General features: G+C 34.1%; 1 protein-coding gene across 1 annotated transcript in view; it reads right to left on the bottom strand.

Annotated features, from left to right (window-relative positions):
- LOC103600058 (protocadherin-15-like) overlaps positions 1-17662 on the bottom strand; it is a gene marked incomplete at its 5' end in the record, with an annotated part of 167732 nt that overhangs the window by 48787 nt on the left and 101283 nt on the right. The window contains 2 exons of the mRNA XM_008584293.1: positions 4373-4461; positions 10638-10853. Coding sequence (XP_008582515.1) covers positions 4373-4461; positions 10638-10853 — 305 coding nt within the window. The remainder of the gene's footprint in view (positions 1-4372; positions 4462-10637; positions 10854-17662) is intronic.

Below are 17662 nucleotides of genomic sequence, written 5' to 3'. Positions count from 1 at the left end.
AATTCCAGTAGGGCCATTTAAGCCCATTCCAGGGAAGTGAGAATTAATCATTATCATTATAGCAGCTAAGATTTACTACAAACATTCTATTTTCCAGGCTCTGTGCTCATAGCCATCAAAGTGTACCAATCTTTGCAAAATTGTCGTGTTTATAAAATGTATATATCATATAATTTTTCCTTTTATCAAGTCTCCCAATTTGTACTGATTTCATGCCCACCAAGGAAACTTTGGATTATGTTTTAGCCTCAAATTTGGGTCTACCTAAAGGAAAAAATAAAACCGTTGATCACATGGAATTCAAGTTTTTCACTTCATAAGATAGGGATGTCTCATGGGCAGTACAGAAAATGGCTTTGATGGGGATGTGACTTGTCACCTACGAATGCTCACAGGGAATAAATGTGCTGATTAGTCTAGTCACTGGAACAATAAATTCTTACATTTAATTAACTTTAGCACTCTGCTGTCTACCTGAGTTATGTATGTGTTTTCATTACTCACCCCTAGACACTAATGGGGTGAACATGTGGAGCTTCACAGTGCTGAATCAGGTTCAGCAGTTCAGTTCTCATCACTACCACTTCATCTACTAAAGTAGATTTCAAAAAGAACAGGAATATTTCTGTTAAGAAAACTCCAAATTTATATAGATTAAAAAAAAATCTACAAAAAGGAATCAGGCATGGAAAGGGCAATCTCTTCCACAACTAGTGTTAGGAAAACAGAATACCAACTATTAAAGAATGAGGTTCAACCCTTATCTTACACCATATACAAAAATCCAAAATGGATTAATGACCTAGCTTTAAGAGTCCAAATTATAAAACTCCAAGAAGAAAACTTATGAGTAAACTTTCTTTTTTTTTTCCTTTTTGTCTTTTTTTGTGACCGGCAACGGATCGCAACCCTCAGTGTTGCTCCCGCACCTCGCTCAGCCAGTGAGCGGCCGGTCTGTATGTGGGATCCGAACCCTCAGCGGGAGCGCCGCCACGCTCCCAAGCGGCGCACTGTAGCAGTGAGCCACCGGGCTGGCCCATGAGTAAACTTTCTTAATATTGAGTTTGGCAATAATTTATTGAATGTGATACCAAAAGCACAGGCAACAAAATCAAAAGTAGACAAATGGGACTGATCCAATTTAATAATTTTAGCTCATTAAAGGACACAATCAGCAGAGTGAAAAGGCAACTTATGGAGTGGGAGAGAATATTTGCAAATCATAACCCCTGATAAGGGGTTAATACAAGAATACATAAAGAACTTCTACAGCTCAACAACAAACTAAAACACAAACAACCCATTTAAAAAATGGACAAAGGACTTGAACAGACATTTCTCCAAAGATGATATAGAAATTTCCAATAGCATATGAAAAGATACTGAACATCACTAATCATCAGAGAAATGCAAATTAAAGTCACAATGATGTACCACCACACACCTATTATAATTACTACTATAAAAAATAAAATAACAGAAAGCAGCAAGCATGGACAGCATGTGGATAAGTTGGAACCCTTGTGCACTGTTAGTGAAATTATATAATGGTGCAATTTCTATGAAAAAAAAATGTAGGTTCCTCAAACAAATTAAGAAATAGAACTACCATATAATCTAGTAATCCCACTTCTGGGTATATATCTATTCAAAAGAATTGAAAATGGAGTCTGGAAGAGATGTTTTGACACCTATGTTCATAGCAGCATTATTAACAATAGCCAAGAGGTGGAAGCAACCCCAATGTCTAAGGAAAGAAGAATGGAAAAATAAAATGTAGTATGTACGTGCAATGGGATACTATTCAGACTTAAAAAGGAAAGAAATCTTATTGCATTCTATAATGTGAATGAATTTTGAGGAAATTCTGCTAAGTAAAATAAGCCAATCACAAAAGAAGAAATATGGCATGGTTTCGCTTTTGTGATGTATTTAAAGCAGTCAAATTTATAGATACAGGAAGTAGACTGGTTATTACCAGTGTCTGTGTATAAAGAAAAGATGGGGAATTGTTTAATGAGTATAAAATTTTAGTTGTAAAAGACAAAGTTATGGAGAACAACAATGTGAAAATACTTAACAATACTGAAGTGTACACTCAAAAATGGTTAAAGTGTAAAGTTTATAGTAGGTGATTTTTACTACAATTTTAAAAAGGAGTTAAGCATGTATGGGCCTCCTATGCTTACTACACTGGCAAATTTATATTTAATTCTTTAAAACCAACACAAGATAGACATCGTTATTCTAATTCTCAAGATGAGAAAGTATGGCCCAAAGTGTTAACTATCTTGCCCAGAGGTCACACAACTGTAATAGAATTCAAACTTGTACGCCTGAATCCATAATCTGCATTCCATTACTAAATTATGCTCTTTTAATAAAATGAGCAAAATCCCTGGCATCTCTCTGCCTAAACCTACTGACTTTGGGCTGCTAACCCCATGTACATAGAATATTTAACATTCATTGAATATTCATAATTTCCATTGTCCTAGATGCCTTATATAATTTAGTTCTCATAAAAATCTTGTTTTTTTAACTCTACTAATAAATGGTAAAAGTGAAGCTGAAAAAATTTAAATTATTTGCCCAAGTTCATGTTTCAAATTCAATATTATGTGAAGATAAAGCTTCTTTCACAATGATACAATAATCTCATGACCTGAAAAGTGCCTGATTTTTTTCACTCTTATTATCATATAAACATAAGTGGCAATCAATCTTATTAAATTCTACAAAATCATATTTGACTGTTTTGTTTCATAAATTTTGTCTCAATATGAAAAAAAGGCATCATAATTTGTTTGTACAAAATGTCCATTCAATAAAACGCATCAAGTGCCTATGTATAACTGGAATTGTAAAAGTAAAAAAAAAAAATCCTACTTTCATGGATATTATATTCTAGTGGGAAATTGACATAGAATAAAAATATTATGTAATGCTTTGAAAAAAAATTAAAGCAGAATAAAGGGTAAGAGATTTTAGATAATGTAGTCAGACAAAGCCTGTCTCTAGGTGATAATAAAGCGGCTAATCTGCTAAATTTGATGGGCTTAAAAAAAAAAAAAAAAAAAGGCCACAAAGAGTCGGGCATAATTCTAAAATTTTTTCAGGTATAATCAGCTATTATTTTGATAAAGGTTAAGTATATATAAACTACTTTTGCAGAAGTAAACATGACACTGCATGATTGATATTTCATGCATAAAATATTGATAATCACCTCCCTCACATTTCATGTGACATCAACAGGTTAAATTTGTGATATATTCTGAAATTGTTACAAAGCACCTATGTTTTTCTTATAGGAAAATCATTTATGCTTTAATGAGTGCCTGTTGTATTTCATTTGGTATATAATTACTAAAAGTTTAGCTATCTGACTATTTGAAGTTTCTTCTTGAAGTTTAGAAGTGGAGATATTTTGCTAGAGATTGGCAAATTGATAGTGATAGCTGACTTCTGTCAACCAGAAATCAATAGAAGACACAGAAGCACATAAATGCCAAATATTAAAATTATAAAATGATGGCAGGGTAGATTAGGTTAGTTAACAGTGTAATAGCAAATATATTTTAGTAATACTTGATTGCATTAGAATGTTAGAGAACAGCAGCTTAATAAATAATCATAACTATAACTTGGTCAACAATAATATGTTCAGCCATGCTTAGTGTATGCTGTTAAGAAAGCAGAGGGGAATGCCATATATTTTAGAATAATTAAATATATATATTGCTTACAATTTGTCTTAACTTGATTTTAAAAGATAAGTTCTAGCTATCTAGACACATCACTTCGAGAAATAACATATTTCCTGGACTAGCTGGACCACATTTAGAATAATTTAGAGCCACAAAATCAAGGGATATATTCAAATGGTTAATGCTATTTCTTATGTGCAGAATTTTGAGGTTTTGTTGATACATCAATCAAAGTGTTCTGAAAAATAAGATCCACCTCTAATTTTCATTCTTTTTTGAAGATACTCTCAGAATCTTCACGTTTCCAATGAAGCTATATATTTTTGAAAAAGAGTAAGCTAAATTATTATTAAGACACTGCTTTTAAAAAAAGGAAGGAAGAGAAAGAGACAGAAAGGAAAGACAGGAAAAAAAAGAGAACACAATAATACGCTGAACTTGCAGAAGGAGAGAGCAAACCAAAGGATACTAGAGTTTGGGGGGGAGGGAGGGTTTGGGGAGTGATAGGTTGGGTAAAGGGCATAAAGAAAAATCACCATTTGTAGTAATGAATATGCTAATAATAAATAATATAATTTTAAAATGTAATAATTAAAATGATGTAATCCAATTAAAGCTACAGTCATAGGAAAATACATATGTAAGTAAACGAAATGCATTACTCTGTAAGATCTTCTATTTTTTTTTCCACTAGAGTCGGGGGCACATTAGAAACAATGACTTGCATATCCAGCTGATTTACCACAGAGACCTGAAAGAAGAAAAAACAGAATTCATTTAATTTTTACTCACTAAAATTTATTGTATTAGTCTGTTTTCTATTGCTTATAAGAGAATACCTGAAACTGGGCAATTTATAAATAAATGAAATTTATTTATTACATTTTGGAGGGTGGGAATTCCAAGGTCCAGTCGATACATCTGGTGTTGGGAACTCTCTATAGAGTCCCTTGTAAGGCAGGGTATCACATGGTAAGAATGGCAAGAGCGCTTTCATGAACTCTCCTTATAAAGCCACCACTCTGCACCCATGATAACCCACTAGACCATTAATTCATGAGGACAGAGTCCTCATGATCCAACCACCTCTCAAAGGCACCACCTTTCAGATACCATAATTGGATTTCCCATCCTCTTAACACTGTTACAATGGGAATCAAGTTTCCAATACATAAACTTTTGGTAGACACATTTTACACATAGCATTTCAATAATCAAAAAAATAACATTATTTCCTCCCTACTATACATAGACACAGTGTTTTTTTTATTATTTAATTCATGAACAATTTTTTTAAATTATATGATCTCTATTAGATGTTGGAGACAAACTTGGGCAGGCTGGGAATAATCACCTATTTGTTTTAGAAGTTAAAATTTCAAAGAGATTTCAACTAGTTTTGGTTTTGTGTATGTTTGTTTTCTTGGTAATTTACAGTGACATTAAAAGCATCATTTTTGTTTGTTTTTAATTTGGTTACTAAAGAACACTCAGGATAATAAAAAAACAGGTGTTTTAGATTTTATAAATCTTGAGAGATCATTTATTCATTGTGACTAAGAATCTGAAAAATGGCTGGTTAGAATTATCTGTTCTATGAGATCATCGTATAATCTTCATGTCTACTTTATCCAACTTTATATTGTGTAGATAAAGAGATATACACATGGAAATTTATATATGGGGCTGAAATTAGCTAATTTAACAAATGTTGATGAATGTGTCCTATTCATCTAACATATGGTGAATTCCTTTCATGTTATACAGAAAAATGGAGGAAAAATAATAGCATTTATTCTGTGTTTACATCATACCATTTACTTTTTTTCTCAGTCCTCTATAGGCTTTAAGTCTAATTCTAACAACAACTATATCAGGTAATTATCATTGTCATTACAATTTTAACATAAAAAAACTGTAAATCAAAGAGATGTGTAATAACTTGACCCTGACTAAATGCAAGTTGTTAGACTCCCGTGCTCGTGCTGTTTACTCTTATCCAAAACTGATATAAAAAAAAAGTAGAGTCAAATTATATATTTTCCTGCATGTACATTTACACAGTATTCTAATCACCTAAATGAATATATATGCACCAGAACCATGAATTGAATACTGTAGATTAGGTATATTTAGCACCATATATCTCAAGTATGTTCTAAAGTAGGACATAATTTTATGTTGCTACATATTTTTATATAGGTTCCAAGTTCTTTATATATAAATACTTCTATCAGGGGTCGCAAACTCAAATGCCTTCAGGAGCCAGGCTGGTAACTTAAATGCGTGAAGTAGTTAAAGTCTGGAATGACAGGGAATAGCCCATGAAGTGGTATTGCAGTCAATCACAGAGCACACAACTCAACTGAAGAAGTCAGTTTACTGCCATGTGAATACAAGGTCCAGATTTGCCAATTTTTTCAGTTTTTCATGAGAAAAAGCAATCTAAAATGTTTTGTGAAATGTTTACAACTAATAAGAAATATGTCATTCCATTATGTGAGCCTTATGAATCATATCTAAAGACTGTATTAAATCAGGCAACTGTCTGATTACCACCTCTGAGCAAGCAGTTTACACTGGCAGTTCTAACTCTGTGCTCCTAATTCGTTATAGGTGTCTCAGACCAAACGCCTAAATGTCCCTTAAACATGAAGATAAAACTTAATTGTCTCTTTACAAAAAACATTAACTTCATCATTAGGAAAATGTATTATCATAGGTTTTTCTTTTTCTTTTTTTTTTTTTCCCTTTTTGTCTTTTTTCGTGTCCGGCAACAGACCGCAACCCTCAGTGTCGCGCCCGTACCGGACCGGGACCGGCAACGGGATCGCAACTCTTGGTGTTGCCCCCTCACCTCGCTCAGCCAGTGAGCAGGAACTGGTCTGTATGTGGGATCCGAACCCTCGGCGGGAGCGTCACTGCACTTCCCAAGCGGCGCACTGTAGCAGTGCGCCACCGGGCCGGCCCTATCATAGGTTTTTCTTATTGGTCCTAAAGATTTAGAAGTTGCAAAGAAGTTTTTTCTTTCATTAGTGGTAAAAATATATGGTCAAAATCTCTAGAAGTATATATATGAGACTTGTGAAATTGTTTCCTTCCTTTCTTCCTTCCTTTCATCTCTTTTTTTTTCTTTATTCTTTTTTTCTTTCAACAGTGGACCAGGGAAGGTTAAATATGTATATATGTTCTGGTCAAAAACAAATAGCCTAAAGCAAGTAGTACCCATAGCATTTTATCTAAACGAGAAGTACAATCACCATGTTTCATTGTCTGGTTCCTGACGCTCTCCCGTCCTCTCCTCTCACTGCCCGCTCAAGGCAGAGGAGCTGCCCTCATGGATTGGTGCTGAGGCCATTCCTAATTCTGCTACTTTTTGGGAGGAGGCTTGGGGGTGGTGACATGGGTTATGGACAGGATGATCAGTGGGGAGCATCAGCATGATATTGGAGAAAGGAGGAAAATGAGTAGGAGTAATTACTCCTCATTTCTAGTTCCTTTATACAGGGTTGCCATGGCTCTCTGTTTTGCCAGACCGTCCACTGTTCACAGCTCTCTGTCTCCTGGTTCTGGTAAGCACGGGTTTCCTCTCACCTCTTCAGGCCTGCCGGCTACAATGGACAACTGCTATTATTAGCCCCAAGATCCTGCACTATCTCTAATTTCCCTGCATACATTCTGCCCATTCCTTTATAAATAGACCCTTTGTTAAACCCTCCTCAAATCATCCCACTTGAATGTGCATGAATTTTCTGCCAGGTTCTTACTGATGCAGATGCAAAAAATCACAGAAGCAAGTCTCAGGCTGTGTGTACTACAAAGACAGCACCCTTCACAAATCTTACCATTAGCTATGAATGAGGATAAAAGTAGTCAAGGAACTAATTAGAGGATAATAGATTCATCAGCCACACAGGACAACCAAGCCTAAGCCTACCTAGGACAGAAAGAGGATTTAATCATGGAACTCTCCCACCCCCAGGATTGGGGAACTACATTATACAGACTCAGGGAAATTTCATAATTGGCATGAACTAGTGACTGCTGGGCATCTGCCATTCTTTCCCTCTTCAAATAGGAGTTTCTGCTGGATATTCTGTTTCATCCATACTGGCTATGTATGTTTCTCAGATCACTGGACCACCAGGAATTCCCTCTGGAACTGATAAAAAGGATGTGAAAACACAACACCTGAGATCCAGGTATGAAGTTTAAGTTAAATGAGACTGTTCTATGAGTGGGGAAGAGTAAAATGAGTATTTGATAATCAAAAGTTAGTTGTTCATCCAGGAGTTTCTGTCCTTCTACTGGGAACACTTCAAGAATAGATTTCTTAGCCTCTTTTGTATCTGTTTAGTGAAGCCATATGATAGACGTTTGACCTATGTTTTGATTTAACACATAGACTCAAGAAGATAAACATAAAACACCAAACTAAAATACCTCAAATGATAATAAGATAAATCAAAGTGGAGTTTAAGAGAAAACAGAGTTAAGAAATTTTTTCCTAAGGAACTCGAAGATGATTTATCATCAGATGAAATTAGGAAGACAATAGGTAGAATAAATGTGATGAGGAAGAGGAGTTCAGTTTAGGAAACATTAAATAGTTATATTTATTAAATATTCAAGTGTAATTGTTGCATGTGCAAATAGATATATGGGTCTTGTGTTCAGGAATGAGTTTTGGGGTAAAGATGTGAGTTTGAAAGTTTTTAGAATGTCAATAATATTTTAAAGTTATGGGATGAGTGAGTTTACCAAGTTAGTGAATACAGATAGAAGAGAGAATTAATGTCTTATCCCTGAGAAGCATCAATACTGAAAGGCCAGGATAAAACAAACAAACAAACAAAAAACAAAGGAGGTAAACAAGAGAGGATAGTGGCCTGCAGAAAGCCTGGAAGCCTGGTGAGGGGAATAATCAGTCCCGTGTTGTTGATGGTTTAAATAAGATGGACTGAAGTTACCAGTGCATTTATTAACATGTAAGCAGTTGGTGACATTGACACAAACAGTTTTGGATGAGTGCTGGGAGTGGAACTATGATTAGAGAAGGTTAATAGAGAAGAGATAGTGAGAAATCACAGTCAACTGTAACATGAAATTTTTCTGGAAAGAGGAACATGGAAATGGAGTGGTGGTTAGAAGAAGATATAGGTAAAGAGGGCTTTTATTATTTTTTGAAGACAGAAATAAAAAAATTGGTTGTGGACAATCAGATAAAAGGGGTAACTTGCTATTGATAATGCAGAAAAGAAATGGGAATTGGATCTATTGTACAGGTGGAGGTACTGGCTTCAGATAAAAGAATATAATTCATTTAAAGGAGCAGTAAAGAAGGCAACAAATATTGGTGTAGATCCTAGTAACTGGGTAGATTTAGTGGTGGGAGTCGTATAACTATCTATCTAAATGTTTTAATTTTATCTTTCAGTGAAATAGGATGTTAGTTAATCAGACAACAGTAAGGATGAAGAGAAGGTATTAGACTGGGAAGAGAGTAGAATGGGAATGTAAATGAACCAGAAAATATAGAGATTTCTTTGAATGGAATTTCTATCTTCGTAAATATATTTTGGAGGATTTTAAAGTACATCTTAAGATTTCTACACAAAAGTTATGGAGTCCTAATGAAAAACCTATAAACTTCACATGGATGTCTTCAAAAAGTTCATGGAAAGATTCATATTATCTTTTAATTCTATTTTTCCACAAACTTTTTGAAGTACCCTCACTTATAAGTGTAATCAATTTAAATATATGCTTGTGTTCATTTTAATGATATTTTAATTACATTTAGTTCAGTGATCTTATTGTTTAGCCTTTAATCTCCATAATGTGAGTATCTTAAATAACAGGAAGAGAAATGACATTGTCTTATACAGGTTTACAGATCCTAATTTGATCAAACATCTATGTGAACCTTAGTATCTTCTATGTCAAAAGCTTCTTGGCTTAGATTGGCTTTTTTTATTTTATTGCAGCTTAACTGTTAGAACTGAGCATTGTTGCTGGCGGACTGTTCTGACCTTCATACCCACCACAGTCGTAGTGATTGCTTTTCACCATTATCTAAGAAGAAAAATATTTGGTCATTAATATCTGCATATATATGAAGTTTAAACTTGTCCAGAGAACTAAATGAGGAAAACTGAAAGATGAAGATTTATTAAGATGTAATGAACAAAAGATGAGTTATACTTGTCTCTGTCTTTATGTGAAAAATAATTTCAATAATAACCCTACTTATAATTGCTATTAGATTTATCAGAGAAAAGTCCAAATAACCCATTATACCAAGTTGGCAGAAATTCCACAGAATATATGCACTGGTGTTAAATTCTTTGAATACAAGTTAGTATTAAACTGTCCTTGGAAATGATCTACCACTAAACTTGTGCACAGCTTAAGTGATAGAAAAGTAATACAAGATCATCAGTATTATCAATGAGGATTTTGATAAAACAAGGAAATCATATATTAGACCATAATTTTGTCCCTAAACATTTCCTTTTGTTTTCTCAATTACAATAGGCTAAATGTAATTTAAACTATAATAACAATTCATACATTTTAATTTCTACATCACAACTCTGAAACATTTAAAAATGTTATGTAGCTCCAGCCAACTGTATATTAAAAATTAAATCTACAAAGCAAATACAAATCCAATGCTTACACCACTGCTGTGACAATTATATATTAAAAATATGATGATGCATTTCCCAAAAGTAAGAAAAAACAACATAAAGCAATAATATATATATGTAAATGTTTCTACCTTAAACTATAGCAATATAGAAAAAATTAGGATGAAAATTAATGACATTTATGTTTTAGAAGACCTGTTGTAAATTAATCTCAAAAGTTCTGTAAGCTGAAAACACTGACCCCTGCCTAGTAGTGCATGTTTTATCTACTTACAAGTACATCTGCTTTGCCACTCAGTCCCTTCCCATAGTCGTCAGTTGCAATAACTTGGAACTTGAAGTAAGATCTCCTCATATTATGGAAAAGCATAGCAGTTTTGATCAGCCCTGTGTATGTTTCCACCACAAATCCTTCTTTTCCCTCTTTAATTGGTGGTATTATGAGTCTGTACGTCATGGCACTATAATTGCCAGTATCTTTGTCAGTAGCCTAGAAGAACAAAAAAAAGTAGAGATTATAAATAAGCAGGAAAAAAATATATATATTGATATATAGGCTTATTTTTGTTTGTAAGACTGATGTTTCTTATGTAATAATAACACAATAAAGCCCTCCTACAAGTCTGTTTTTTTGATATTGTTATGTAGATTTATAGACCTTGTGCCCACAGTGTTGAATGGTTGTTATTAGAATGATAATGACTACTGAATTGTGCATACAAAGAACATAGACACAATGGAGTCTATAAATCATGTTTTTTCATTGACATGTCTGCTGGAATCAACTCTGGGTTGTGATCCAAATTGGTTGAGGGATGGTGTCAGGCCTTAAAAACTAACACCACCTTAAGTGACATTACAAGTGGATTAACGTGGCAGCCTAAGATGGCGTCGAGAGGAAGTAGGGTGGGAGTGTCTGCAGGAACCTTGCCTTAGCCCTTATTGGCCGTACTCTTGAACACTGCATGATTGCAATAGATAGGCATTGAGACAGAACCCTTAAGCTGATTGGAGGATGTAAAAAACCTGCCTTTCCCATTTGCCTTTAAAAGCAAATGCTTGTGTGCTAATAAACGGAACTGCTTCGACAGAACCCCCGCCGCATCTGAGTTTCCTTTAACCGGGCTGCTTGGGGGACCGGCGGTGTGCTCACCTCTCTTCATGGTTCTCTTCCCCCGTCTCCTTCCAAAGGGGACAGAAGGGAAAGAGTAATCCGGGCCGTTCGCTCACTCACCAGAAGGAACGAGGCTAGGGCTGTACAGGTCAGCCGCCGGCAGCAGACCCAACAGGATGGAATTAGTTGTTTACCTAACCATTGTCTTGGTGTAATAAGCTATACCATGTGATTATGGTTTTGATTTAACATATAGACTCAAGAAGATAAACATAAAATACCAAACTAAAATACCTCAAATGACAACAAGATAAATCAAAGTTCAGAGCTTTTAACAAATAAATTTAGAGATGCATAAAGAGATCCTAATTACTTAAAACTGTACAATAATTAGAAAGTATTAGAATAGTAATTTAACTTGTTTTTAATCATCCTGTATTGTGATTCACCAGATGTTTTCCTGGTGGTAGGCACTTATGATCTACTTGTTAAAGCTTCCCACCATTTAGAATTAAAAAGGGGTAACTAATTGCTTAGCATTTTTCTGTTTGTTTTTACATACAGTTATGAGCAGAATACATTAAGCTGGTTCTATGACTTAAGGGAAAATTTTTAGAATGACAATTTTAGAATTATTTTATGGTGAAATATTTGGAAAAGAAATCATGGATAGGAGAGTCCTAGAGAATTTATAGAAGGCTATATATACCTTATTTATAATACTAGATATGTAAGTTATATATTTATTATTATTAGTGTCTGGTCAATCTTATTTTTAATAGTACTATTATTATTAAACATCATATAGAAATCATTTATGATTTACCACTACAATGCTAATAATTGTACAAAAAAGAATATTATTTAATAAGAAGAAAAGGTACTCTGAGGAATGTATTGTTTTAATTATATAAATTTGTGCTGTCCAATAAAATTTTCTGGGATGACAGAAATACTCTACATCTGTTCTGTCCCATACAGTAGGCACTAGTCACATATGACTATTGAATATTTGAAATGTTTATCACAGCTCTATTTACAATAGATAAGATATAGAATCAACCTAAATGTACATTGACAGACAACTGGATAAGGAAAATGAACATATACACAATGGAATACTAAGCTATAAAAAAGAGTGGAATTCTGCCACTTGCAGCTATGTGGATGAGCTTAGAGAAAATCATGTTAAGTGAAACAAGCCAGGAACAGAAAGAGAAATACCTCATGTCCTCATTCATAAGTGGGAGTGCAAGGAAGGAAGGAAGGAAGGAAGGAAGGATCACAATAATGTGTTGAACTTCCAGAAGGAGAGAAAAATGCTGTGGTTACTAGAGGTGGGAAAGGGGGTGGGGGAGGTGAGCTAGAGAAAAATTGGTTAATGGACACAAGGAATGATTACATTTTGTGGTTATAAACATGCTATGTATCCTGTTTTATGTCCGGAGCCATTAGAGCCCGGCTGCCTGCCTGTCTGGAGCAAAAGAGCCTGCCCAGCTATTGCCTTGAGGCCTCAGAGCCTTGTTTGCTGTTATCTTCCGTCCCTCCCCCTCGTGTGCACTATGGGAGTAGGTAACTTTGCAACTCGCCATAGATAACGTGAATTTTCCATTTACCGGAACAACCCTCCTGTGCACTATGGGTGTAGGTAACTTTGCAACTTGCCATAGATAACGTGAATTTTCCATTTACCGGAACAACCCGCCATGCGGTTTTCTCAGTAAACCATCTACTGCTCACTTCCTTATCTGCTGATTCCCTCCTGCTGTCTATATAAACTGTGACCTTCTGGCTAATAAATGAGACTTGATTAGAATACTGTCTTGTCTCCATTTCTCACGTCTCTTGTCCCATCCAATTCCCACTCCCCCCTCCAGGGTCTGCGTTGAATATCCTGTGGGTCGGGACAGTTTTAATCATCACACTTTATATACAGGTGCTGATATTCAACTCACTACCACAAAAATATATTTAATCAATTATTTTTCAATAAAATAATTTAAAAAGACATTGATTCTAAGTTAAAAAAAAATGAGGCTAATGTGACTAAGGAACTAAAATTTTAATTTAATCTAATGTTACTTACATTTGAATAACCAAAGGCTACATAATAAGTGGTTAAGTTGGGATACAAATAATGACAATAATAAATAATAACAAATGTAAATTAAGGTATACCATGAGCTCGACTCAACTTCATATTCTTCAACTTCATATATGAACCATTTAAAATATTTCAGGAAAACCCTATCTACCAGTTAAACAGGCAACAAACTAAACAACCTGGATATTTTGCTTCAGGATCAAACATTTTAAGAATTTCCTAAGTAGTTAAATTTCTCCACTTTAGATGAGGACAACCTCACACTACCAGCTCATCTCTTTGGATGGTCTGCATGCTTTACATAATGGCAGAGCTCAGTTTAGGCATTAGAATAATGGTAATTAGATTTGAACATTAGGTCACATCCTCACTCAAAAGGAAAAGAAAAAGAAAATGAAAAAAAAAACTTATCAAAATTTTTCTTTTTAAGCTTTGAACTCTAAAGTTTTTACTCATTTAACACAAGATAACATAAGAATTATGTTATCTTTGCAAATTTCCAAATAAAATTAAAGACAGAGTCTGAATCAAGCAATCCAAGACATTTCTTCTACATAAGTAAATTTGAGATTAATGCCAAATAGGACAAAAATTTGGTTATATATTATCTTTTAACTTCTTATTAATGTATACATATCCCTTGAAACAAACTTTTTGCTGTTAACATAAACTTTATTGAGGTATAACAAATAGGCAAAAAAAGTATACAGATCATTAGTGTACAGCTTAATAAAATTGTGCAAAATATACACATCCATGTGACCAGCATCCACATGAAGAAAGAAAACACTACCAGCGTTCCATAATGCACTTCAGGCCCTTCAAGTAATACCCACCTTTCTCAGGGGAAACGACTATCTTGATCTAACATCATTGATTAGTTATGCAAAATTCAATTTCATATTGATGGAATCACAAAATACATTCTGTTTTCTTTCTGACTTCTTCCACTCAATTTTGTGTTCTGAGATTCTAACTCTTTATGTTTTAAAGTAAATCCTACATAACACCACAGTCATCTTTAGAAAAGATAGTTACCATAAATCTTAGTGTTTGCTCGGTACATTAAACTGCTTTACACAGTTCTTACTGATTAAATTTTAATTATAATATAAGTAATTTCAGTTTACAGTATCTTTAACTCATTAAATTACGATAACAAAAATGTCTTATTTTATTTAAAAAAAATTATGTTGCTTTTTAAAAATGTGTCTTTCCTGAAATAAATAATCATTTAATCCAAAAGTTTGGGTATAGAATTAATCACTTAAATTAAGAAATATCTTTTTTTAAATTTTTTTATTGAAAATAATTTTAGATTTATAAAATATTGCAAAAATAAAAATAGTATGCTTTAATCAGATTCACCTATTGCTAATATTTCACCCTGTTTGCTTTATTATTTTCCCTGTTAGATTTATAAAATATTGCAAAAATAAAAATAGTATGCTTTAATCAGATTCACCTATTGCTAATATTTCACCCCATTTGCTTTATTATTTTCCCTACCTGTCATCTATCTATCTGGTTTTTGTTGTTTTAGAACCATTTGAAGATAACTTTCACATATCATGGCTTTTTATCCCTAAATACTTCATTGTATGTTTCCAAATGGGAATGTAGCTACATTCTCTTACTTAACCATAGTACAGTTATCAACTGCATAAATTTCCATTAATACAATATTTTTATCTGACCTACCTTTCACATTCCAATATTGTCAGTTTTTCTAATAATATCCTTTATAGCATTTTCCTCCCTTCAGTTCTTGATTTAGGTATTGAATTTAGGTGTCATATCTCTTTAGCCTCCTTTAATCTGGAAACATTTCCCCAGCTTTTCTTCATCTTTTTATGACATCAGCAATTTTGAAGAATAGGACCCCCCCCCCTTTTTTTTTACTAGATTATTCCTTATTTTGTGTTTGTCTGGTCTTTCCTCATGATAAAATTGAAATTATGCATTCTCAGCAGAAATACTGCACTGGTGATATTCTGTCCTTTACAGGGTGTCATATCTGGAGAAACACAATGTCCATCTGTTTCCCCGTTGGTGATGTTAATTTTGATCATTCTGTGGAGAAACACTTTAGAACCATGCAAATATCCTGCCCTTCTTCAAAATGTTCTGTATTTAGCACCCACTGATAATTTTTGTCTACCATCTTCACAAAGATGGTTACAAAATTATGATTTTTTAAGATCTAACACTGTCCACATTTACCAGTTGGCCCTTGGTATTCCACAGTAAGTAAGATCCCTCCCTTCGTATCTATTTATCACATATATGAATTTATGAATTCCTTTTTTCGCCAATTATTTATGATTTAGTACTCCCCTTAAATTATTTTTGTGCTCAAATTGTCCCAGATTTGGCCAGTGGGAAACTCTTCAATCTGGCTCTTTTATCCTTGTGACTTTTTAAAAGCAATTCCTTACTTCCAGCATAATAAAGAGGTCTAATCTTATCTTGTACCTACATGTCCCAACCCTTGAAATCAGCCATTTCTCCGAGGAGTCTTGGTTCATTTTAGCAGGGCTGGCATAAGAGACCAAGACCTGAGTGCTAGGAGTGTTTAATGCTACTGAGGGATGTTCGCTTCTTGACCCTGTCAGCCCCAGAACTAGGAAATACATAAATGTATGTACACATATATATACACACATACAGTCATATACACAAAGGACATATTCATACACACACATATACTTATTTTAGAAATCAGTTCACACCAGTATCTCCAATCAATTCCCACAGGAGTCTTCCTTGACTTCCCTGATTCCATACTTGTATTTTCCCTCTTCCACCATGAGAACCCTGGATACCAACATCAACATATTTCACAAATATCATCATTTGCTGATAATATGAGGATTCTTCAAAAAGTTCATGGAAAAATAAAATTAAAAGATAATACAAATCCATGAACTTTTTGAAGTACCTTAGTACAATACATTAAAAACAGTGTCAGAATTGCTTAAGAACCACTATAATAAACAAACCTACTTAAGAAGAGTTGAGGATTCGTTTGAAATTCCCCCATCCCCTACCCTCTCCTTCCCACATACCACACCCACCTGCTCAATATTGAGGGTGTATCCTTGAGCCCTGTGTACCAAAGTTCATAAGTTACTGGGATTCCTTCCTTCCTTCCTTCCTTCCTTCCTTCCTTCCTTCCCTCTCTCCCTCCCTCCCTCCCTTCCTTCCTTCCTTCCTTCCTTCCTTCCCTCCCTTCCTTATTTCTTTATTTCTTCCTTTCAATACAGTTATGACATTCATTTAAAAATAATTATATGAATGTCATAGCTGTTTAAATTGAATGTTTGATTATTTTACTTGTTTCAGTTTTCTCCCTCTCATTCTTAATGGTCTAATTTTATTTTGTGAGGAGGTAGAATAGTAACACACTTTCCAAGCTGAAATGATACAAAAAGGTATACTCAAAACTGTCACTCCCTGTCCTATCCCTTCCATCTCATTTCCCCCCAAGCCTTGTAAGTGCACAGATCCATTGTCTTCTGGCTTAATCTTCCTCTGTTTCTTTCCATGATAATAAGAAGATACATGTACATTTTCTTATTTTCCCTTCTTTCTAGCCCAAAAGGTATCATAGTATGCATAATGATTGATTTCTTAATTTAATATCCCCTGGAAATCACTCCATATTAGTTCTTAGAGATCTTTCCTAGTCTTTTTTTATAACTACGTGATACTCACTGAAATCACAACTGTTTGTGGTCTTTTTAAAAAATACCAAAGGAGATTTGGATTCCATTCCATGCCTGTATTATGAGAAAGGATTAATGACATTAGAAAAATATTTCAAGTATGGTATCGGCATACATGGCCATATCTGCTCTGTTCATTGTCTAAGAGCAACCGTGTTTTAAGTCCATCTTTTCATGCTTCTTTTTTACTTTCCTCTAGCAGTTATTCCTAGTCTCCCTTTTTTATAGTATATTTGTAGCAAATGGTCAAAAATTAGATACAATTTTTTTAAAAAATCATGTTTAGTTAACTTCTTAAAAAATATAAATCTCTACTGGCATATGTACATAATGCAGTAATGACTCCATTTTAA

Source organism: Galeopterus variegatus, unplaced genomic scaffold, assembly GCF_000696425.1.
Source record: "Galeopterus variegatus unplaced genomic scaffold, G_variegatus-3.0.2 Scaffold3210, whole genome shotgun sequence".
In the NCBI taxonomy this organism is placed as follows: domain Eukaryota; kingdom Metazoa; phylum Chordata; class Mammalia; order Dermoptera; family Cynocephalidae; genus Galeopterus; species Galeopterus variegatus.
The sequence above is the reverse complement of the archived record's forward strand: the minus strand, read 5'-3'. Positions and strand labels throughout refer to the sequence as shown.